Source organism: Lepidochelys olivacea (assembly GCF_965140295.1).
Source record: "Lepidochelys olivacea isolate rLepOli2 genome assembly, chromosome: 9".
NCBI lineage: Eukaryota > Metazoa > Chordata > Testudines > Cheloniidae > Lepidochelys > Lepidochelys olivacea.
In genome coordinates, this window is record NC_140419.1 from 44,606,658 (window position 1) to 44,632,569 (window position 25,912).

The following is a 25,912-nucleotide window of genomic DNA, read 5'->3' on the forward strand; positions in this document are numbered from 1 at the left end:
GTACTGCATTTGGATTTACATTTACTGGGCTAACAAGTAATGAAGAATACTGCCCACATGCAACGTGGGTGAGTTAATACTGCTATTATTAATGTATTTAGCACTGTAGATTAACCAGTTGTAAAGCACTGTGCCGGATGTGCCAAAGAACTGGAGTCCAGATCCAAGAGCTACTTAGGTCATTACATGATCCTTAGCATCACAGCTAACAAGCTAGCACCAAGTGGACTCAGTACAATATTAGCTGAGACTTTAATTAAAGAATAAACAAGTGCTATATAGAGAATCAATATGTGGCCATTCTACCTGGAAATAGCTAAAGGATGCTAACAAAGTCAAATACTTTTCAGTAGTTTCCTTTCCATTTCTTTGTGCATTTAATTTAAAAAAAAAATTCAAGTCAGGCGAAGCAATCTTCTTCAGATGAGAATTTCCTACACTGTGCTTCAGAACTAACTTTAGCCCTTTTTTATATTAAGAAAATCAAGAGATCTCTATAATACAGTAAAACCCAACCCTTTTGTGAAGTTATTCAAAACTTTATATTAAAATCTAAAAACCTTTCCTTTTCATTTTATTGCAACCAACAGTTTCTTTTATTGAGAGAGAAAATAAGGAGAAATTACCCCAACAATGTACACCTCCTGGAGCAACTGTGGGATTTTTTAAGTATTGCCCTATTGTCTTTATTAAATGCAAAATAATAATACATGCACATTTTAAAGAGAGCAGATTTTAGTAGTACTAGTGCGAAACTTACAAAAAATCACATTCAGACCTCCAGTGAATCTGCTAGACTAGATTCTGGAGGCACAAAAGTCCCGCAGCATGGGCAATTAAAATTGAATGTGTATTCTAATGATCCCAGGTTCAAACACACACTAACAGGAGCAGATGAGGAGGATCCAGGTCAAGAGGAATCATCTATACAGTGGCTGAAATGTTCTCTCTTAAGCAGTTCTTAAAAAGTGCTTATTTCCAAAGCAATTAATGCCTGGATAGTGCATCTATATGGAAATTTTATAAAGGGCATGCTCAATACAGCATTTTCAGATGTTAGTAGTTTTGATCATTTCAAACCAAACTGTTTTATATAGGAACTACATTACTGAATCAGACCAGCGAGCCATCTATTCCAATGTCAAGTCTCTGATAATAGCCAGCATTAGATGCATCAGAAGGTACAAGTAGTAACTTGGTGGACAATTACAGAATGTCTGTAGAGGAAGATTCTTCCTAATCCCATCAGTTAGTGCTTGACTTAAACGCAAAAGTATGACGGTTTATGTTCTTTGTAATATTTTCAGGGTATCCTACAGTGTAAGTGGATGTTCTCATGATCCATATAGATAGATATTCCTTTCTGAATCCTGCTAAGCTCTTAGCCACCAATCCATAAAGAGAAATCCCCATTTAATACAGTGGAAAACTCAGGTTATGTCCATAGCTTTGAAAGAAAAGTAAATTTAGATACTTTCATTGGAAATAAACATGGGTCACTCCAACACACAAGCCATCTTGGCTCCTATCCGGGAAGGAACCAAAGCAAAAATTAACCAAGTAAATAAAGAAAGAAGGAATTAGATGATGCTCACCAAGTCATTCCCACTGGCAATTGCCAGGGAAAGTGGTGAATGGCCACTCCACAAGGTGTTAGGATTTGCCTTATGAGTTAAGAGGAGGTGGACAACATCTCTGACATGCTGGGTAGGGGGGGGAAAGGTAGAATTAGATCATAAAAAAGAAAAACAAGACATTAAGCTTATGAAAAACAACAGCATTAAACACTTGCTATAAACACATACACCTATTACATAGAAAAAAAACATTTAAAAAAGAACATTATTAAGGCTGCTTCTTTAACCCTCAAAAGTTGGCAATTGCCAAAATTAAGGTTGTGTGTGCAACCTTAACTGGGCCCCCTGTGCATACACATTAAAATTCAGTCTTTATTTACAAGATCACATACTATTGTTATCATTGCATAATGACAGGTTTCAGAGTAGCAGCCGGTGTTAGTCTGTATCCGCAAAAAGAACAGGAGTACTTGTGGCACACTGTATTTTCCACTGCATGCATCCGATGAAGTGGGTTTTAGCCCACGAAAGCTTATGCTCAAATAAATTTGTTAGTCTATAAGGTGCCACAAGTACTCCTATTTTTATCATAGGACCCCACCCTCATTCAGTGCACATGATGGACACATGGTAGAGATGAACTAGGGTTATGTAGTGAAGAAGACTGTTGTCTGGAAGACCCCTGCCTTTTTTGTTGCAGAAATTGGAAGGTGTGTAGTGAAGGAGACAGATTGCAAGAAGAGAGAGGAGGGTCTCAAGATTAAGGCAGCTGAATGCTGTCCTGGAGAACTGGATTCTACCCCTGTCTCTGCACAAGGTTCCTATGTGATGCTGGGCAAGTGACATAAGACAAACTTTTCAGAGGTGGTCACTAAGTGAGTATTCTTCATTTTCCGTGTGCCTGACTTGAGAACGTGGGGTCTATTTGCAGAAGTGCTGAGCACTCAAAGCTGCAACTGAAGTCAACAGGAGTTGCGCTTTCCATATGTGGAATGCTCTATAAACTTAAGTGCTCTGAGAAATCAGGTCCTAATCATCTCAAATTGGGCACCCAAAATTAATGGCTACTTTTGACTTTAATCTCTCTGTGCCTCAGTTCCCCATCTCTATAATGGAGATAATATACCTCATTTCACAGTGGTGTTGTGAAACTAACTTCATTAATGTTTGTGAAGCACTCAAATATTATAGTGATAAGCGCCACAGAAAATCTCATGAGGAAATTAATACTTCAGCCATCACAGCAGGATTTGAAGACTGTGCACTAAGTAAGGCCTGGGGCGATAGACCGAATTAGGAGAAAAAGTACTGAATAGCAACTCGCTAAGTAAATATTGGCCATTCTGTATACTTAATGAAGCAGGGGTCCTGTGAAAAAAATAGAATGTGATCATGTAATTAAAGATTGGCATTTCCTAATTTTTGAGTGCTTCAGAATGCAACATTAATAATGGCCTTTTAATGATCTTCTGTGTGTATAATTCCCTAGCTTTTTAATAAAGCACAGTGAAAACAGAAATTCGTCCTGTGGCTGTACAGGGACCCCGACATGCATCATCAGCAGAGTTGGGACCGAGACCGATCGATCCACCGCACAGACCACTGCCACTTGAGCTAATGGAATAACAACTGATAGCAGCAGAAGATTCTAATCCTCTATGTGGACCAGCACTACACGAGTATGGGACACTTTGAAGTGGGTTTCCTAAATATTTGGTGAGGTTCAGAGATCTTGGTTCCATCCCAGGCTCCAGAGGGGAGTGTGCTCTCTAGTGGGCACAGGCCCTTCTGCCCATTCCCACCAAGCATGACCCTTTCTGCCCCATCTCTTTGCCCCAGTATTCTCATTCCAGCCCCAGACTCCTTCCCCAGCAAGTCTTAGTCTCACCATTCTGATCTCCCTGACCCAGTGTTCCCTTCATGCCTTGCACAGCATTCCCAGTTCTCTCCTCAATCCCCAGGGGCCTCATTTTCACCTGTCTCTCCCCACTCCCCTTGTCTCTAGGCACTCCCAGTCAAATTTCTAAGCATAGGATTGCTAGAGCTTTTCAAAGACAAACCACCAGAATTTTTTAACATGGGCAAAACCCACTTATTTTTCCCTAGCCTCGTTCTCAGAAAAACATGAATCATTTTGGCTGAAATAGTCCACAAAAAAGGCAGACACTTGGCATGGAAAATTTCAGCATAAATAGTGAAAGCATGGCAAAGTTATGAGCATCTTAAGACGGTCTTATGATGGGAATTGTTCGGCAGCCTTCGTAAAAGGCAGTGCTACCAGTCCCACCTGCAAAATATATACACACATAAGCACACACATATGCATGAAAAAACCTAACAGCCCCCAATTTCAATCACATTTTCCAGAATAGTTCCCCATGAAGCAAAGAATTTATAACATATACCAAGAAATCATACACTACAATATAAATCCTTGAATGCAGGAGCTGACAGCGTAAATGCAAAAGGGAGCTCTACAATAGAGGTTAGTTATACAAGAATGGTAACCTTTAAATACTCAATAGCTTCAAAACAACTTTAGGATAAAAACAGATTGGAATTCCTGGAAACTAAGATCTACAGTAATTAAAATTCTTAATTATGTATGATTTTGAGAGAGGATCGAGAGGTAAGGTTAGCTTATTGACTTTTTATTTGTATGTAAAAGCAACCATAAAAAACCTGCCTGGTAAGAAATGCATGTCAGCAAAGCAATCAACTCCTGAAAGGACACAATGTATTGAACGCAACACATCCTGGCATAGTAAATGGGACTTTTTCACATTTGCTAAATTTCATAGGGCCAGTCATCAAATGTAATTAAGAAGAAGATAATAGAAACCTTTACACTGTTTCTATTTAGAATCTGCTTTAAGGCAAGGCATTAAAAAGAGGTCGAAAGTCAAAGAATGAAGTTACGTGAAAGAATCCTAATATGTAGAACCGCAAGATCAAAGCGGCAGTATAGACTATCAGAGGAAGAAAACGGGATATAGTAAGTGACAACGTGTAATGGAAATCAATTAGTTATGGCTTGACTTTTGGGGAAGGCAGGGTTGAAGGGGGCTTCTGATTAAAAATTTGTTTACTGTACTGGGTGCTGATAAATTTTTGTGCTAGACAGACCAAAAAAATAAACCAAGCAGAGTTCAAAAAACCCTCAGTCAATTTACCAGGCTAAACACTGCCATTGATTCTGGTCATGCCTACAAGCACCTCATGCAAAACAAGTATTAAAATAACATCCCTGCCTCAAAGTGTTCACAATGTGGAATTTGGCCAGGACAGGAGGAAAAGAACAAACAAAAAGGGGCTGGGTCAGGAAGGGCAGTTCTATAAATCACATGGTACAGTTGTTCAATTAGAGCATGCACGCATCATAATAGAGGGTTTTTGACGTATTCGTTCAGTTCATTTCTTGTTGGGCCACCAGACCATCTACACTAGTGGCTGGCCACCCATAGCTAAAATCCCCAGAGCAGCCAAGATCACACATACTAAAGGATCAGACCCTTCCCATAAAAGAGATGAGAGTTTTATTTCTTCCACAGAAGCCACATGAAATCAGATCCTATGGAGGATTCCCCAGTAGGGTAAGATATGTCATTTGAAGATTGGGAATTGTGTGTATTCTACAGGAGCAAAACCACAGCCTAAAGGAGGGACATTTCTACAGTTCCATTGTGCTCCTACCTTCGGGTTATCCTCTCTCTCACAGGCAATATGCAAAGGAGTCCTCCCACCTTCCTCTGGAACAAGACTAGAAGATGAGTAGTATTCACTAGGAGGTCCAGTTTCATTATTAAGTTTCATGGCAATAATAACTGGTGATTCGGCAGGCTCATTCTGAATGTAAAGAAGTCAGAAGAAACAGATACGCACACTTTCAGTATTGCTTAGAGATAAGCTAATAGAAAATACATTGGTCCAGGAATCCACTGGTCTGTACATAAACCACTATTATAGATTTGCTCATTACAACACAGTAGACACAGCATAAGCAACCTCCACCCTTCCCATTTCCTTCTTTAGATGCAGGCTCCATTTGCTGGACTGCTGCAGCATTGCATCCTGAAAAACATAAAACCCACTGTAGGCCAGTGGCATTAAGATACCTTTCATTTTAACATCTACAAACATTGATACACACAGAGGGGCTTCCTACCCCAATGAATGTATTCCATTTTGAGAAATAAAAGTTATGACAGGAGATGAATTTTCTTTCTCGTAAAACATGGGGCATGCATTGGTCTGCGTGTTACTAGCAAATAAGTAACAAAGGAATCAAATACAAGAGCCACATAAAGCTCTCTAGGAGAAATTAAAGTTTATCTTATTGATTTATTTTTTATTTTATTTTATTACATAATTTAAATCAAAGGGAGCTGAAAGGACCAAATGCTGCAGCAGTTGAGAAGAGAAAATGAGTCTTATGAGTGCTTCATAGAATTGCTTCTCAAGTGACTTCATTGAAAAGCTCTGTGATTTTCACCCACAGGCCCTTGAAGAATGTACTTTGACACCTCCAGGAGGGGTCTTATTTGGATGCTTTCCATGCTTGCTAAGTGTTTGATTAGACCCATTAAGAGGCAGAGTAGTACTGCAGGCCTTCAGACATTTTTAAGATTCCAGTGAATTAGGTTCTTCTCCACACTTTGGTCCATTTCACATCCAGATTACGAGGCTGTTTTTTTAATATTTGAGTTTAGGGGGAAAATAAAGGGAGATAAATTGTTTGGTTTAGGTGGAGCTCGGTGATTTGTTTTGCTTTTGTTTAGTTTTAGTTTTGTTTTCGTGGCTTTGTACAAAGTCAAGACCGATCTTAAGAACTATCTTTTTAAAGGAAGAATTAAAGATAGGATTCTTTAAACTGATACAGCTCCCAGTTCACTCCCTGAACTAATGCAATTGCTATAACAGAAGAAGACAAACAAATATGGCAAGGCCTTCTCTAGAGGATCAAAAAGTAGACTCTCAGAGCCTGCAGTGCCAAGGTTCAAGTGCCCCAGTTCCCCTGCAAGTCTCTGTAGTGCAACAGCTCTGAAGAAACAGAAGATGTGAGGAGAAAACTGACACAAGAAATCTCATACTACTAACCCTGAAAGTAGAGAATTGAAACTTTAGATAAAACTCAGGCTTAATCCTTTATGAAGGCCAACTATGAGAAATCAGTGGTCTCTGTCAGACATTTGGAGCACAGCTAAACTGAGATCTACGTCTGAAGTGAATAAATTCTCCCAGTGCTTTTGTAAACACTGCTTATGGAAGCTTAAGATTTTAATAGAAGGTTAACTGGCTCCTGACAGTATCCATGTTGCTGGAGGCTATAAAACTAGTGTGTGAAGTTCAGGATGACTGAAGGGGTCCAGCTGCAGCAGAGTGTTGGAAAAACTAGATGCTTCCAAGGTTTGTAGACTATCATCACTTTGAGCCAAGGGAACTGCAGTCTGGTTAGAATTACAAATGCTCCGTCTAGTCCTATTTCCCTCCAACCATTTTGACCATTAGAGAAGATGGGGAAGCTTTATATGAGTACATCTGCCCACAGATAGAGGTATTTTCTGTGCTTATGGATTCCATTGACAAGAATAAAATAAATGGTACCTTCCTGCTTTCAAATCACAAAAAAAAAAATCTAGATATGTGTCAACCAAGCCACACAACCGTGCCCTAGGCATACGTTGCTCTAGTAGACAGGCCCCGCTTCCACAGGAGTGAAGAGATTTTTGTGGCCTTATGGTTTAGACCTATGCCCTATGCTCCTACTTGCCGGTGTGCATATATCACCACTGCCCATTTGACCTCTCCAAGTGGGATATGAAGATGCTGCTGGGAAATGTTTGAAGAAGGACTTCAGTGACAAAGCCATCAGTTTTGGAGGCACTGTCAGTCTTCAGTTTTTGTCCTCTAGTCAGGAAGAAGAATGGATGGATTTAGGGGTGCTGCATTGCACTGGGTTTGTATGTGCTCAATGCTGCTATGAGTAAATACTGCAGACGCTTGAAGGCAAGCAACTGAGCAGAAGGATTAAATCTGTAATTTTAGAAGTGAGAATAATAGGAGTGTTACCAGTTGAGGTATCTTAAAAAATCAGCTCAGAGATGAATAAATGCAGAGATGATACACGGCGTTTTTTGTATTTTTGGTTAATTAGGAATCAGGTTAGCACAGGTTAGCACTGGACTATGTAGAAAGGAGTTTCCTTTAAGTAAGTTTTCAGCAGCAAGTCATCCAGGTAACACTGGTATGAATGTACTCTTTCTTCATCTGGCCTATCAAGATCGTATCAGCTTGGAGAACTCTATAGGATGATATTCCAAATCACATAGACATGAAAGGACAACAGCCCTCTGTGGAGAAAGAGGTGGTTAGGGACTATTTAGAAAAGCTGGACGTGCACAAGTCCATGGGGCCAGACGCGTTGCATCCGAGAGTGCTAAAGGAATTGGCGGCTGTGATTGCAGAGCCATTGGCCATTATCTTTGAAAACTTGTGGCGAACGGGGGAAGTCCCAGATGACTGGAAAAAGTCTAATGTAGTGACAATCTTTAAAAAAGGGAAGGAGGATCCTGGGAACTACAGGCCAGTCAGCCTCACCTCAGTCCCCAGAAAAATCATGGAGCAGGTCCTCAAGGAATCAATCCTGAAGCACTTACATGAGAGGAAAGTGAACAGGAACAGTCAGCATGGATTCACCAAGGGAAGGTCATGCCTGACTAATCTAATCGCCTTCTATGATGAGATTACTGGTTCTGTGGATGAAGGGAAAGCAGTGGATGTATTGTTTCTTGACTTCAGCAAAGCTTTTGACACGGTCTCCCACAGTATTCTTGTCAGCAAGTTAAAGAAGTATGGGCTGGATGAATGCACTATAAGGTGGATTGAAAGTTGGCTAGATTGTTGGGCTCAACGGGTAGTGATCAATGGCTCCATGTCTAGTTGGCAGCCGGTGTCAAGTGGAGTGCCCCAGGGGTCGGTCCTGGGGCCGGTTTTGTTCAATATCTTCATAAATGATCTGGAGGATGGTGTGGATTGCACTCTCAGCAAATTTGCAGATGATACTAAACTAGGAGGAGTGGTAGATACGCTGGAGGGCAGGGATAGGATACAGAGGGACCTACACAAATTGGAGGATTGGGCCAAAAGAAATTTGATGAGGTTCAATAAGGATAAGTGCAGGGTCCTGCACTTAGGACGGAAGAACCCAATGCACCGCTACAGACTAGGGACCAAATGGCTAGGCAGCAGTTCTGCGGAAAAGGACCTAGGGGTGACAGTGGACGAGAAGCTAGATATGAGTCAGCAGTGTGCCCTTGTTGCCAAGAAGGCCAATGGCATTTTGGGATGTATAAGTAGGGGCATAGCGAGCAGATCGAGGGATGTGATCGTCCCCCTCTATTCGACATTGGTGAGGCCTCATCTGGAGTACTGTGTCCAGTTTTGGGCCCCACACTACAAGAAGGATGTGGATAAATTGGAGAGCGTCCAGCGAAGGGAACAAAAATGATTAGGGGTCTGGAACACATGAGTTATGAGGAGAGGCTGAGGGAACTGGGATTGTTTAGTCTGCAGAAGAGGAGAATGAGGGGGGATTTGATAGCTGCTTTCAACTACCTGAGAGGTGGTTCCAGAGAGGATGGTTCTAGACTATTCTCAGTGGTAGAAGAGAACAGGACAAGGAGTAATGGTCTCAAGTTGCAGTGGGGGAGGTTTAGGTTGGATATTAGGAAAAACTTTTTCACTAGGAGGGTGGTGAAACACTGGAATGCGTTACCTAGGGAGGTGGTAGAATCTCCTTCCTTAGAAGTTTTTAAGGTCAGGCTTGACAAAGCCCTGGCTGGGATGATTTAATTGGGGATTGGTCCTGCTTTGAGCAGGGGGTTGGACTAGATGACCTCCTGAGGTCCCTTCCAACCCTGATATTCTATGTTTCCTCTTAACTGGACAGGAAAATGGTGGCAACCACATCTCATGGGGAAGGATAAGATTCCTGAGATCTACTAAGAACAATGTGCAATATTTTCTCTTTCAAATCTCCATTCCGTTACAGATATAGACTGAACAAGGATAAAATCTGCCCGTATTCTACGGACTGCAAGCAACCCAAGATGACACATGGATCAGGTTCCAGAGATGACACCGGGATTATGGCTCCTGTGATTCAAGAAATTTATTTCTTTGTTTTTATAAATAACTTCAGTAGCCAAGAGGCTAGAAGGAAAAGAAGCAAATTCTCTAAGGTGCTCCTTTTTGTCCTATAGTTAGAATGCTCCTGTCTAGATGGATTTTCCAGAGGAGAAGGGGAAATGTTTAGGTTTCTCTTTGTGCTTACGGATTTCTAAACCAACAAAAATACACTGTGTTGAGCTCTGTCCTGCAGAGTTAAAAAAATACTTCCCAACTCCAAAAGAACAAAATGGCCAGATTGACTAACAGCCCTGGCAAGCTGGTGGTATGAACTCACAGGCAAGTATCTGCTGTATTGCTCTGTGGAGAGCTACAGGTAGGTCCATTAAGGTACCAGGGGAAATATGGTCACTGCAAAGCACACAAAGAGGAACCAGAGAGGGGAGAATTCAGGCTTGCTTTGCCTGCAGCTCCCAGCTATTGGCTGGTTTCTTGGCACACAAAGGATGGCAGTAGGTGAAAGGCCAGTGGTTCTCAGCTGGGGTACATACACCCCTGCGGGTATGCAGAGGTCTTCCAGGGGCTACATTACATCATCTAGACATTTGCCTACTTTTACAACAGGCTACATAAAAAGCACAGGTAAAGTCAGTACAAACTAAAATTTCATGCAAACAATGACTTGTTTATACTGCTCTATATACTGAAATGTAAGTACAATGTTTATATTCTAATTGATTTATAATTATATGGTAAAAATGGGAAAGTCAGCAATTTTTCAATAATACTGTGGCTGAGACACTTTGTATTTTTATGTCCAATTTTGTAAGCAAGTAGTTTTTAAGTGAGGTGAAACTTGGAGGTGTGCAAGAAAAATCAGACTCCTGAAAGGGGTACAGTAGTTTGGAAAGGTTAAGAGCCACTGGGATGGGCCACTCTTCTGCATTGCTGAGAGAAGCCAGTAGAAGATGTGCTGAAATAATGGTCTGGGCTAGGCCACTGGGACACAAATTGGGAAGGAGTCAAAGGGAATGGATATTCAGCGCATAGGGAGCTCAGGATGACCTAACAGGAAGGTCAATGGATTCCCAATTACTGGAACTTAAATTTATTTTAAATTGTCAACAATTTGAGAAAGAAACCCCCACATACACTAAGCACTCTGCTGCAGACAGCTGTACATCTGAGGCTTTGTTTGCACTAGAAAGGTTTTGCCAGTAAACCTTCCTAGTGCTCATACCAGCAAAAGAGTGCTTCTGCTAGCCTAGAGCATAACGTTTCCCTGAATGAAATAAGCTGAGCCATCAAAAGCACTTTTTTGCCGATATTAACAAATCCACACTAGGGCTTCCACCTGTATAAAAATTTTGTTCAAAAACAAAATCACACCCCTAAGCACTGATATACTGGCAAAAGCTTCTAGTGTAGATCTGGCCTAATGCTACTCTGGATTCAGAGCGCAGTGCTGCAGGGTTCCAGCAGGAGGAGTCTGGATTCAAGAGGAAGGAAGAAACAATTAAGCAGCCTCCATAGTGCTGGAACAAGCAGATTCAGCCCACAAAAATGTTTCTTTCTGAGGAAGAGTGATTTAGGCTCAATACTACAGTTATCCGTCACCTACATCTATTCAGTTGTATGTAGCAGACTTTTAGCCTGTGCCTAACATTGCATCAGGATTCCACAAAAGTGCCTGGTACCTCAAATCATAAATAAGTGTTATTGTAACCCTCTATGTATGTCAGTGATATGCCAGGTTTTTTCAGAGGAAGTGCAATTATTCCAACAGTGCGCAGAGGTTTTAATTCAATGGGCAGGCAACCAATTCCCTGCTTGGGTGTCCCACAGGCCACACCTAAACAGTTGGAAGAGGATGGAGTAATGATGCAGCATACCCAGTCTGGTGCATATACATCATCTTCGTCTCCTGCCCTTGCATCGGGATCTGTAGCTGAATGAAGGATTAATTCCGTTATCTTGACCCCTTCTTCACCAGGAATGGCCACAGCAATATGAAGAGGCATTAAACCTCCCAGCTGAAAAATAAATGTGGCATTAAGACTCTTTTGTCTATCACAAATAACTTCTAAAAACTAAGGTACTGGATATTTTTCCAATAATCAATCCTCAGGCCCCATCTACGTTAGCCTAGAAGTAGAGTCAAAGAATTGTGTTTATGGTTACTTTAAATTATGTTTGGCTTACTACTCCCCAACGTCCATTTCACCCCTAACCCACTGCGATCATGAATATTCCCGCAGGCACTGCCCAGCCAAAACAGAATATGATAAAGCATTAAAACCACTCTTACATCACCAGTTTGCACCCATATAAGATACAAAAAGGAAGAGAGCCTATTTCTGGCCCCTGACTCATAAGCCAGTACACACTGATGGGTCACATACATTATCTTGTGAAACACTGTTTGGAAGTCTGCTGAGCAATCCCAGCGTGGTGTCAGGTTCCATAAACACAGGAATGTCAACACCTGCTGGTGCTACTCCCATTGGAGCTCTACTCTGATTCATTTACGTTCTCTTGGACTGAGAGTCTACATTGGACTTCCAGAAAGCAATGGAGAAAGCCAGGAGAGCCTTCTGTCTGACACCTGTGAGTAAATCTCACAGCACAACCAGACAAGACAGGCACAGCTGCTGAATCCTGAGACAGTCTGCTGGGCTTCTGCTTCTCCAGACCCTCAGGGTACAAAAGGGATAGAGAAAGGACAGCTTTCACTGGTACCAGGGCAGAGAGGTACCCAAAGGCCCCAGCAGGAGCTACAGGGCAGGCTTCAAAGTGGAAATAATGATACTGACCTCCTATGTAAAGGGCTTTGAAACCTACTGAAGAAAAGCACTACATAAAAGAGTTAGCTATTATTACACTATTAGCCACAGACTCCAAACAAAATAAGATGGAGCTTTAAAACTGAAGTACTGACAGCTAATGCACTCGGACGCAAAACAGGAGACTCTGTAGTGAAGTATATATTTGAGGTGAGATGAGATGATGATGTCCAGGTAGAGCCTGTCAAGCTAAAAAGCCAGGGGAACTTCTTCACTGACTAGTCAGAAAGCAATAGGAAGATGGAATATAAAGGGGGCAGCCACATTTCAGTGCAGGAGCTAGTGTAAGATGCCTTCTGCTGAAACAGTTGGTGTGTAACTTTGAGCCTGGGGAGTTCCCACCTGGGCCATATGCAGGCACACTCACCAAGTGCAGAGATCTAGCACAAACTGTATTTTTAGAGAACAGACTATGAATGCACAGCATGCTGACCATTCGAGAGTCATTTCCCAAGTAAAGAGAAATGCTAACACTAAAAGCAGAATAAATATTGGGAAATAAAATTGACTTTTGAAATACTCTCAGCTTTAGTACCACAAGAACCTAAGAACATAAGAATGGCTATACTGGGTCAGACCAAAGATCCATCCAGCCCAGCATCCTGTCTACTGACAGTGGCCAATCCCAGGTTCACTCCCTCTGGGGCACCTAACAGGTAATGATCAAGTGATCTCTCTCCTGCCATCCATCTCCACCCTCTGACAAACAGAGGCTAGGGACACCATTCCTTACCCATCCTGGCTAATAGCCATTAATGGACTTAGCCTCCTTGAATTTATCCAGTTCTCTTTTAAACCCTGTTAAGTCCTAGCCTTCACAACCTCCTCAGGCAAGGAGTTCCACAGGTTGACTGTGTGTCGAGTGAAGAAGAACTTCCTTTTATTTGTGTTAAATCTGCTGCCCATTTACAATGGGTAAGCATTATGTCAGCAGGGAAACACACACATAGAACTAGACCTTCACTAGAGTAAGGACATTTTTTTTTAAAAGTGAAATGATTTTAATAGGATAGTTGCTTTGAATTACTCCTTTGGAATTGCAAAGCTGAAATCAGGCAGTCGAACTGTCATTAGAATTATGACACTTTACAAGTGGGCATTAAAGTTGTATCGCTGATCACTCTAAAATATTACATTTGGTTGTTATTAGTAATTATTATCCATTACCCTGGATGGAAGTTGTATGTCAGTCTTTGCTCCTGCTGCTAATAGTAGTTTCACTGCTCCTACATCTGCAGCTTTAACAGCAAAGAATAGGACATGCAGAGGGATCCTGCAAACATTGGGGTCTGCACCTCTGCGTAGAAGTAGTTTGACCATGGTCCATCTCTTTCGGTGTCTAAAGTCAACATGGCAAATAACAGAATAAGCTGTCAATAACTCATAAAAAAAACACTAAAATATTTTTAAACGCTGGATCTTAAGCTGACCCAGGCTCAGGGGCTGTTTAATTACAGTGTAGGCGTTCGGGCTTGGGCTGGTGCCTGGGTTCTAGGATGCTGTGAGGCAGGTTTGCAAACTGGTACTTGGGCCCAGGGAGAGAATGTCTGCTGTACCACCCCTTGTGAGACTGTAATGTGCACCACACAGCAATGCTATGCCATGCAGAGGGTGTGGTGGTAACATGGCCTATCTTATACCAGCCCCTCTCAGCACTTTGAATCCCAAGGGACACTAGCAAGAGCAGACCCCATACTCAGGAAACCCCAGAGATTACAAATGTAGAAGATCCCGGCATGGGAATGGGCAAGTGAGGTAAGGGAAGGTTACTTGCATCTTCCACACCTTGCACATGTGAGCCATAATCTGGCCTATAAGTGTTTGTCCTAAAAAACTGCAGGACTAATGTTTCCCAAACAGCAGATCTCAACCCACCAGTGGGTTGCAAGAAGGGTCTAGATGGGTTGCAGGCCTGGTACAGAGGGGAGGCCCTGGGATGGGTGAGTGGGGAGGGTCTGAAGACCAAGCCCGGCCCACACTCACCCCGCAGAAGCAGCTCCTTTCCATCAGGGCTCGGCGCAGCGCCTCACTCTGGGTGTTGTGACCTGGCATCCAGGGTCACAGAGCCACTCACTCAAATTTGGTCCAGCCACCCCTCAGCCCATCATGACAGAGAGGCAGCTGGGCCAAACTTGAGTTGTGCTGCAACCCCAACTTCTTGTTCTCCAACCAAGTGCCTTCCAGGGCCTCCTGTTTGCATGGGGCCAGGAAGAGAACTGCAGCGTCAGGATGAAGGGTGCTCCTGGAGGTGGTCAATGCCACCTTGCAGGGCAAAGAGAGGAGGTAGTGCAGGAGAAGGATGATGGCCTGTGATTTGGGGGGCTGTTGCCCCTCCACATTAATCTGGGCCCTACGCACGTATGCAGTTTGTCTGTGTGTTCATCTGGCCCTGGCAGCATATCCAGGTTTTTTTTTTTTTTTTTAAAGAGATGCCAGGCTGTAACAGCAATACTCAGTAGAGCACAGACTAGTTTTGCATAATACAGAAATGTTTTTATGAAGATAATATAGAATTACTATTACTATTGCACAGTACAGGATTTTTAAAATAGTTTCTTTTTACACACACACACACACACACACACTATATAATGCTGAGTCATAAAAAAAAAGACAAAACGGTGGGTCATGTTATTAAAATGGTTTTAAGGAGTGAAATTCAGGCCTTCTCCCTGTCAGGTAAGGACCCATGGAATGCCCCTTGATCAGGCATGCCTGGTTGATCTATCCCAAGCAAATGCAGGGTCGTTCTTCCCCACAAACATGTAAAACTACTCTTGTTACTTTCTCTGTGCAATAGGGTTCAGTGGAGCTTGTCTAACCCTTTCCAGAACACAGAGCCAGTAGTTTTTCTTAGTAGCACTTACTCAGATATTGATAACGCCATTTTTCTCATGGTGCCGTCAGCCCCAACATGTCCATTGACATAGGCATAGGAGGGTACTCTCAGCAAACTCTGGCTGAAGGCATCTGCACTCTGCTGCAAAGCTTTTAGAGAAACCTTGATTCCGTAGTTGAAAACAGTACAGTTCGACTCAAAATTGGATTCAGTGCTGGAGCCAGTCCTCTTTTCTAAACTTGCAAGGTCCGTTTCATCCAGTGTGTTTCTATCATCAGAAACAGACTCTGCCTTTTCCCCAGGCATAGGAGGTACCACAGCTGACTGACGAACAGGGCCAGTTAAGCATTTCTGTTTTGCAGGTGCCAATGGAAGTGGTGCAGATCCATCTTCCAACTGCTCATCCTTATTTAAAGATTTTTAAAAATTAAAATGACAAAAATGAAGAAAATATGGAAAATCCTTTCTTCAACAATGAGAATCATCATATTAACATCAGTTCTGGACATCATCAATATGCATGTATACAATAGTACTGGAATTTGGTATATTACAGCTGAGTTAAGGTAGAACATCATTTTACTCAGTCTTAATCCACCATTCACAGGAAACATTTTGAATAGTGTGTGTGTTTGGTTTTTTAACCTCCATTGTCAATAAAACCCTCTTAGGAGCCTTCAAATCTCAACCGGTACTCCCTCACTTTATAAACGCTCCAAAACAGACAGGGACATTTCTTGATTTTCAATTTGCACATCAGCACACAAACTAATAAAGACCTGATCCTAAAGCTAGAATCTGAAAGAGTTACCTTGAAGTTTTCTAGGTTTGTGCTGAGCTCTGAGGGAGGGATAGAGTAGTGTACATTTTTTTCTGTCTCCCTTTCTTGCAGCAGCCGAGAGAATTTTGAAGTTAATGGGAAATCGGGTGCTTAATCTGTCTAGACACTTTTGTAATTATTATTATTTGTATTACCATAGTGTCTAGGACTCCCACTTATGGGCCACAACCCTTGTAGTAGGTGTTGTACAAAACACAGAATAAAAGACTGTCCCTGCCCCACTGAGCTTACAAATCTAAGTCCCACTACGCACCTATCTATCTGTATCTTAAGGCACTTAAATACCTTGGAAAATTTGGCCCAAAGTCTCTGGTACTAATGTGACACATTGACTGCAGAGTAGCCCTGCTACTATTCTGGAGCCTGATGCTGTGCAGTGCGAGCTACCAATGGAAGTCAAGGGCACTCAGCAATTTGCAGGGTCAAGAGAGGTAAGCTGTTTGACTTTTTCCAACTGCTGGAACACTCCCAGCAAAGTAATTTTAAAAAGCAGACCTGTGGCTCATTTGAGGACACGGTGAATTCTGATTTCACAGTTATAGATTAATAATATACTGACCTCGTCTTTTTTAAAGTTCCTCTCAGCAACATTAGCCTTAAATGATTCTATTGGGTAATAAAGAATAATGCACATGGATAGCACTGATAATCCTTCATCGCTGCATTTATTCACATCAGCTCCATTATCAAGAAGAAGATTAATGATGTCCTCATGGTAATTCAGCTGTGGAGTAAAACATTTGGATGATTGTTTTACAAGTACAGGTGTATATAATACAATTTCAGTCTTCCATGTGAGATTACCTGAAATCACAATTGGGTTTAAAGTTAAAACAAAAAGACACTCACTAAAGACAGACTCAAAACACTATTATTGGTTTCAGTAGCTTTGCGATTTCACTCTCTCTTCTTTTTATTCCAGTGCTGAATTTGGCCCATAAATTAACAGTGATCTCAAAATGTTTCTACTGCTTCAAGTATGTCTTAAAGTTAATGGGGAAGGCTGGCAGAACCAATAAAAAACCTTTCAAAAAAGGTAAAACTATTTTAGGTACGCCCAATGTAAGGCAGGTGTATAATTGCATTTCTTCCGGTGTATGGCTTTTAATGGCACAAACCAAGAATTAGATGTTGGGTAAGTGATGTAACCACTATCACAGCAGCAGCATCCAGAAATGTCAAGTGCATCCATTTACCATTAAGATGATAAAGAGGGCAATCCATGACTAGATGGCATGTTGAGGTACACAAGGGAGCTAAAGAAGCCCCAACAGTAAAGATATAAGTGAAACCACCCCTGATCACAATGTATTCTGTTGTAACAAAGAAGGATCTTTCAGTTCATATGGTTGTTCTGAGGGGCATTCCAGAGCTGATTCAGAGAAACTACCTGCCAAGAAATGCACCACTGATCCAAAATATAGTCCTGCACTGCCTGTTGCTGCTGGTCCTTAGAAACTTTGTGGCTGATGGACGGTCTGTAATTACACTGAAGTCAATGGAGTTTCACTCACTTACAACAACTACTAAATCTGACTTCTTAAACTGGAATAGATAGTACCAGTAGGCATTTCAACTTTTCTTACATTAGTGAGCTACCTGAGAAACACACTTCATTTAAATAAAATATTTTTTCATGCTGACTTTTAAAAGGCCTAATGGTTTCAGAGAAGACATAACTGTTGTAAAGCACACTACAATGGAACTCAGGAATCAAATACAACAATACACTGTATTAATACCACATTTTGGCAGTGAGGATTTCAAAATCAAAACTGTCAGGAAATTCAAAGTGATTGTTGCCAAAGCAACTGTAACTGCCACATTGCACACACTGTAAAGGGCAACAGTCTATGTACATTAGGTTACATTTTGTCCTCAGATGTATGCTCAATTTTGACTTTCTGTGTTATGGTGGACAAGTCACTTAACCCCTGTGCCTTCAGTACTCTCCCCCCAAAATCTACTGTATGGTCACAGAACTGCTGGGGGAAGAGGACTAATGTCTACAAAATAACTAAAGCTCATGCAATGAGAGGCCTATACAAAAAGAGAAAAAACTATAATGTTCTAAATTAATATGAAATTAATTTTCTTGTTCTGGAGACTTAAACAATTAATTTGATTTTTGCTAGTGATTGTTTTTTAAATAGATGTAAGGTGCCCAGAAGGCTAGGCTGGGCACTGATAGATGTTTAAATAAGGAGCCAAATTCTTCCCATAGATAAACTGAAGTCATGCATACATCATAACTCCTCCCCCGCCCAAAAAAACCAGATCCCTTCTGGGTTTGAATACAGCCTGGAACAAGAAAGCGGGGGGAAGAGGGGGAGAGAAAGGCAGGAGCAGTTTCAGATCCAGGGATTTAAATCCAGCCCAGTGCAACACCCAAAGTGGAAGGATTTGGAATTTTAGGCTTGGAATCATCTTTAATATTACAGAGGGATACATTTTACAGATTTTTTTTAGCATATTGCTCAGCAAGCTGTCTTTCCTTAAAGATGTTTTTTATTGAGTCTCACACATTTACTGTATAACAGAGAGAGAGAGACAGATGCAGTAGCAACAAAAAAATGGTCAGTCACAGAGGGAAGAGTCATATTTGGGGTCTTACAGCAGCAGCAGCAAGTGCAGTGTATCCATGCGTGTCAGCTACATCTGGATGAGCTAAGCTGTCCCTCAGAATCTCATAAATTCTATTGAAGTCTCCTGCTGCTGCCTTTTGAATCAGCTGCTCCGAAGCAAGCTCTTTGGGGCCCTTGGGTCCAAAGGTGTCTCGGCTTCCATTCAAAATGATGTTGATATCCCAACTGATCTCTGTTTGACAATGCCTCAAGCAGAGGAAAGAGAAAAACATTAAACAGCTGGAGAGTCCACATTTAACTTAAACAGCGATGCAGCAGACACCTGTTATATCATAGAGCTTTTTTTAAAAAAGCCACTGATAATAAAGATCATTGCTAGGTAACATGGGAGAAGAGGGATGGCAACCATTTTTTAAAACTATTTCAGACAGTTCAATTTTGCTCCCACCATGGACAGAGCATAAGGGTGTTAAAATGGTCCAAGAGCTGTGGTATGGGGGACATTAATCACATTCAGGGAAGGGGTTAAAAACATCCAGCCCCAAGAATCTGGATGTTTGCAAGTAAAAATTAAATACCAAGCTCTCCAAGGTTGAAAAAGGCCACATAGTGTGCTTAGAAGATTAAAGAAAGCATACAAGGCACTCATCTGCATTATGGACCACATTTCCAAACAGGGCTGCCTCAGCTGAGGCTGCAAAATGTGCACATGCTGGCACTGCTCCCGCAAACATACCTGTGCATGCAGACAGAGTATTTTCTTGTGTAAGAGAGTATTTGCATGTACAAGTACCTGTCCACATATATAGCGAATGCCAGCTGTTTGTGCACCAACAGCTGAAGACACTTTGGAGCATGTTTTTGCATAATCTAGCGGATAGGGCTCTGTTATTTTGCTGTACAACCCTGTAGCATAATGGAGTGCCCGATCTAGGTTGGGACTTCTAGGCATTCTATAATGCAAATTAAGAATAATAATGATGTTTTTGTAGGCACATACTAGGACCCAAGTTGATGATATATTTCAATGAAAGAAATTTCCTTTCAGTTCAAGAAGTGAGAGAGGAACATACTGTTTGTTTCACAAAACCTCATTTGCAGTTTGTCAAATGAAATTCTAAACTTAGCCATGGACAATAGAAATTTTTCTGTGAAGCATGACTTCTGTACCACAACTTGTGCTAAAGATGATCTTTGCAATTGTCTACAAAGAAAATCCCATATATATCCCAACAGACACAAATCACACACAAAAAATCAGTAGCTACCTGTATTTATAGATGTGCTTCTGCATTCTAACCATTAAAGGGCTTGTGTTTTTAACAGGCCATGGTTCTTCATCATACAACTTTTTGTTGTTCTGAAAATATTGGGAATCAAACTCTTTACAGAAGGTGCGAGTCAGGGGAAGGTGATCTGTATCAGTTGAGTAGATGTACATTTTTTCAGGCAATGTGTAACTGTCATCTAAAAGGAGAAGTTTGTAGTTGTAGAAAAATGGGTCCTGTTCCTCATTCAGATCCCAAAATGGAATCTCCTTATCAGAAAGACACTCTCTCTGGGAATCAGCATCCAAATAGCTGCAGTGTTCTGAGTAATTCGAGAGACAAAAATGTCCAGGTATTTCAGTACACAGTTTAATTATGTGATTCCTGAGCCACAAGCCAACATCTTGACAGCCATCTGGATAGCTTTGAACTCCTGGTCCAAACCGCTCATCGGCCTTGTATAGTCCCTTAGGAGAGCAATAGTATTAGAGAAGACATATATGTCAGACATACTACACAACTTACAGCCTAGCTTCCATTTAAAAAGTGTAAAACCAAATTTCCTTGGTCTGACCTTACTGTTCCAGTGTCAATTGCCTAGCGACATTTAGAGCAATCTAAGAACCTGACAAGCTGCTCAACTGTTGTATTCACTGTGATTGGTCGCACTGGAACTGCACTAATAATGGTAATGCATGAAACCCATTGGCTGAAGTAAGGTAGGAGGAGTGGCTTCAATGAAGGCAATGAAGCTACAGGTTTTAATTAGGACCATTGAGATGCTTTTATTCACTGTTGAAGAATATTCATACAGCTCAAGCTTTGTTCTTACAAGCATTCGCAGAAAGTTAATTTCAGCCTTTTGTAGCTTTGTTTAATCAAGAAACCAAATTTGTTTCATGAGTAAGTGAAATTAGTTTGCAAAGGAAACAGTTTACAAAGGTTAGGTCATTCAGAAATACTGTCTGACCTGTCACAGAGCCCAGGTATCAATCCCTCTCTACACACTACTTCCCACAAGCAGTTGTTAGCTCAAATACACTCATAAAAAACTATTCACTTTTGAATGAAACAAATTTGTCCATATTATGATCAGTTTGTGGACAACTTGAACAGAAGGGATCAGTTCTCTGACTATACGGTTTGCAATAAGAAATTCAACCACCTCTAATAGAGTCAACCAGGCTTGAACATTCTACTCAAGAACATTGTTGCTCAATGTTCCATTCTATGCATCTGATGAAGTGGGCTCTAGCCCATGAAAGCTTATGCTCTAATAAATTTGTTAGTCTCTAAGGTGCCACAAGTACTCCTGTTCTTATTGTTGCTAAAGTCATCTTCCTGGCTCATCACCTGGACCTGATCAACTCCCTCCGAGTCCCTCCACCAGCTCCCCCTTCACCTTCACATCAAACTCTCGCTTCTTAAGTCAGATCCGCAGCTGATGTTAAATGAGCATAGCTTCATTGACTTCAGTGGAGCTACACGGATTTAAAACAGTTTGGGACCTGGCCCCTTGTCTTTAACTGTACGGTCCTTCACAACATAGCCCTACACTTGCTAGCTTATTTACTAACCTATCATGCCACTGATCCTAGCCTTCCCTCCACCAGCATTTCCAGCTTTTACTATTCATGAGTCAGCATCTGCTTTAAAACTCCATGTTTGCTTTCTCTCCCGCTGCCCCTTATGCCTGGGGGAAAACTCCATGAATAAATCTGCGGGGACACTACCTCATCCTCCTTGTGATTCCCCTCCGCTGCGATGCCTCGAAACCCAGATTGCTGATCATGGCTAGACAGCTGACAAGCTGTGACTATCCCTCCTTCCCTTCTTTCATTCCTTTATGCCCTTCTTCCCCATCTCTATCCCCAACTTAAAAAGAAAACTACAATCCATGTAGCTAAGCAAGCTGGGCCAATTCTTTACTGGATTCAATTGCTGGTATGTTGTATCCCCCCCGCTACCCTTTGATATCTTTCCACCTTCATGGCAGGTTTTGTCACTCTTCTAGGTCTGTATAGTGCCCAGCACAACAGGAGCCCCAATCCCAACTAAGATGACCAGACATTTGTTATGCCTAGTAGTGAAGATGAAAAATACTAGCTCACACACACACACAAGGATCACCCACTGTGTAAGACTGCCAGTCAATTTTCTATTTAATAAACTTCACCTGCCTCTTGTGTTTTTGGGACACCTTCTGTCCCTGCTTGGCTTCAACTCCTCTTTTGTTCCTTCTGTGCCTCTTGCTGCACGGTTTTGTGTGCACACTGTTTCCTCTCTTCCTTTCTTCCTTCCCACTCCACCTCCTTACGTCCTTTCCCCTTTCCTTCCCTACACTGGGTTCAGTCCTCTGCCCCTTTACGTCTGTTGTGCGTCATCTTCCCCAATCCTCCCTCAAATATTTCTCTGCTCTTTAAACGCATCCTCTCAATCACTCATTTGCCCATCTTGCCCCCGCCCCTTACCTCTCCACCAGCTCCTGGCCTCCCACTCCCACCCATGCAGACAACAGTGGCAGCCTGGCCCTCTGCTCCCCAGCTCACCCACATGGCCTGAAAAAGAAAACAGTAACACCTACTCTGCTCTCCTGCTCCCTCAACATAAAAACAATACAGACACCTCCCTCCCTCTCTCCCCTCAGGCCTCTGCTGCCTGGTCACTTCCTTCTTAAAGGAACATAACACCAGGGCCACTCTGCTCCCAAGTTTATCGCTACCTTCAGAGACAAGAACCTGCAGCTCCAGCTGTCCTGTTCCCTGCCCATCAACAGACACACTCCAAAGTGATATCTGCTTCGGGCACATGGTTTTTAAAGCTCTGGCTCAATTGAGGCTCCTATTTTTGGTCATTTCTGTAAAAGGCATGAATTAGAGCAACTACTTTAGAAGCTTAAAGCTTCTTTTTTTTTTTTCTTATTGGTATTTTATTACCAGAGTGCAAATTTTAGCCATTAATGATCTACATATACTTCAGAAACACATTCCAGCCTTCACACCCATGCTTCGTGAGAGAGCCATAGAGACCATGATGGCAGCACAAACTCATATTCTGTTAGTGCTATCAGTCATTAGAATACATTCAATTTCATCCTGTTACCTGATAGTTTCTGCCATCCTTGAATTCCATGGTCCCATATCCTTCTTTATGGCTAAGATAAAATGATCCGGTAAATTTGGAACTCTCGGGCCAAAAGTACGTCCCTTTGCCATGGCGATGGTCCTTGTAAAACTGCCCCACATACCTCTGTAAAGCACCAGAAAAAGAGGAAAATGATACAGCTGAGGGAAGAGAAATAAGTGGCTTGTAATTGTTCCTCACTACAATGGAGCAATACTAGAGAAGACGCCCACACAAGATCTTGGTATATACAGAGTGTCAAGCCATTGTGCATCTTTGGAAAACTAGCCAAAATCGTGACCCCATTGAAGCCAATGAAAAAACTCCCCTCAAGTTCAACTAGGCCAGGATTTCACCTACTATTTTTCCAGTGACATATGGTAGGGCCTGTAACTCCCAACACTTTAGAAGGAGATAAGTCCAAATGTTCACACATTCAAGTGCCCCAAGTCACAATGGGACACAGAGTAAGCCAGTAGATATTTAAACGCTCGGCAGCTGACCCAGCTCTTTTGTGTGTACATATGAAATAGGGAGGTATTGAAGTTGCAGTACCAGGGAAATCCAGAGTATCCACAGAAACATATATTTGGCTCAAAATCAGGTGCCCATGCTATAAATGTATGCCCAGTTGCAGACCAGAGATGGGTCTGTCTGGAGCAGCTGTCTCCAACTTACTTACTCTAACCTGGAGAAGCCCTGTGTTGAAAGAGACATCACCCCAGGCCCTTCATCCTTCACTGATCTCTCCCTGGCAGGTCAGTCATCCATCCATCACCCTGTTCTCTCCTATCAGATTCCCAGGCCACTAACCCCTGGAAGAAGGAGCCTCTGCTCCCCCACAGCTATTCTTAGAAGGCCCCAGGTACACAGTTGACCCTGAATCCTATAATAAAGTCCAACAGTTCGTTCCCACTGGAGCTAGACTAAGCCAGAGGGACCTGCTGGCTCCCTCTAGTGTGCAATCCTGAGAAAACAGTCCCTGTACCTCCAGAGAGTCCAGTCTAACAAATGAAGTGTGAATTGGTGGGTAGGACTTTCACCATAACAGCTGTTAGTCAAGGTAATACATTTTTATACACAGATACATGAGAAGGGGAGGTAAAAATCCAGCCAGCATGAATTCACCAAGGGAAGGTCATGCCTGACTAATCTAATTGCCTTTTATGATGAGATTACTGGTTCTGTGGATGAAGGGAAAGCAGTGGATGTATTGTTTCTTGACTTTAGCAAAGCTTTTGACACGGTCTCCCACAGTATTCTTGTCAGCAAGTTAAGGAAGTATGGGCTGGATGAATGCACTACAAGGTGGGTAGAAAGCTGGCTAGATTGTCGGGCTCAACGGGTAGTGATCAATGGCTCCATATCTAGTTGGCAGCCGGTATCAAGTGGAGTACCCCAAGGGTTGGTCCTGGGGCCAGTTTTGTTCAATATCTTCATAAATGATCTGGAGGATGGTGTGGATTGCACTCTCAGCAAATTTGCGGATGATACTAAACTGGGAGGAGTGGTAGATACGCTGGAGGGGAGGGATAGGATACAGAAGGACCTAGACAAATTGGAGGATTGGGCCAAAAGAAATCTGATGAGGTTCAATAAGGATAAGTGCAGGGTCCTGCACTTAGGACGGAAGAACCCAATGCACAGCTACAGACTAGGGACCGAATGGCTAGGCAGCAGTTCTGCGGAAAAGGACCTAGGGGTGACAGTGGACGAGAAGCTGGATATGAGTCAGCAGTGTGCCCTTGTTGCCAAGAAGGCCAATGGCATTTTGGGATGTATAAGTAGGGGCATAGCGAGCAGATCGAGGGACGTGATCGTTCCCCTCTATTCGACATTGGTGAGGCCTCATCTGGAGTACTGTGTCCAGTTTTGGGCCCCACACTACAAGAAGGATGTGGATAAATTGGAGAGCGTCCAGCGAAGGGCAACATAAATGATTAGGGGACTGGAACACATGAGTTATGAGGAGAGGCTGAGGGAACTGGGATTGTTTAGCCTGCAGAAGAGAAGAATGAGGGGGGATTTGATAGCTGCTTTCAACTACCTGAAAGGGGGTTCCAAAGAGGATGGCTCTAGACTGTTCTCAATGGTAGCAGATGACAGAACGAGGAGTAATGGTCTCAAGTTGCAGTGGGGGAGGTTTAGATTGGATATTAGGAAAAACTTTTTCACTAAGAGGGTGGTGAAACACTGGAATGCGTTACCTAGGGAGGTGGTAGAATCTCCTTCCTTAGAGGTTTTTAAGGTCAGGCTTGATAAAGCCCTGGCTGGGATGATTTAACTGGGAATTGGTCCTGCTTTGAGCAGGGGGTTGGACTAGATGACCTTCTGGGGTCCCTTCCAACCCTGATATTCTATGATTCTATGAAAATCCGGTTACAACTTTAACATTGAACCTACCTATTCTTCTAATATAACTACCATATTAAAAAAAAACCAAAAAACAAACAACCCCTAATTGAGCCTTCTCGTTTTTGTAGGGGGATAAACCTCAATATTGATGAAAAATGATTAATGAAACTCTAATATATAGAGCTTCCACATCCCTAGCAGGTGTATATCTAACCTGTTTCTTAAAAACCTCCAGTGATGAAGATTCCACTACCTTCCTAGGTAATCTATTCCAATGCTTAACTATCCTTACAATTAGCAAGTTTTTTCTCATGTCTAACCTAAATCTTCCTTGCTGCAACTTAAGCTGATTAC

The 25,912-nt window shown here is 42.2% G+C and overlaps 1 protein-coding gene across 4 annotated transcripts in view; it reads right to left on the minus strand.

Moving 5' to 3' along the window:
- Positions 1-25,912, minus strand: part of ANKMY1 (ankyrin repeat and MYND domain containing 1) — a 57,652-nt gene that overhangs the window by 19,788 nt on the left and 11,952 nt on the right. For all 4 annotated transcript variants that reach the window (XM_084638471.1, XM_084638474.1, XM_084638472.1 and 1 more), the window contains 9 exons: positions 23,183-23,329; positions 20,081-20,547; positions 18,842-19,058; positions 16,787-16,951; positions 15,415-15,791; positions 13,715-13,886; positions 11,597-11,737; positions 5,271-5,423; positions 1,596-1,703 (listed from right to left, as the gene is read on the minus strand). In XM_084638471.1, the coding sequence (XP_084494597.1) occupies positions 1,596-1,703; positions 5,271-5,423; positions 11,597-11,737; positions 13,715-13,886; positions 15,415-15,791; positions 16,787-16,951; positions 18,842-19,058; positions 20,081-20,547; positions 23,183-23,329 (1,947 nt within the window). The remainder of the gene's footprint in view (positions 1-1,595; positions 1,704-5,270; positions 5,424-11,596; positions 11,738-13,714; positions 13,887-15,414; positions 15,792-16,786; positions 16,952-18,841; positions 19,059-20,080; positions 20,548-23,182; positions 23,330-25,912) is intronic.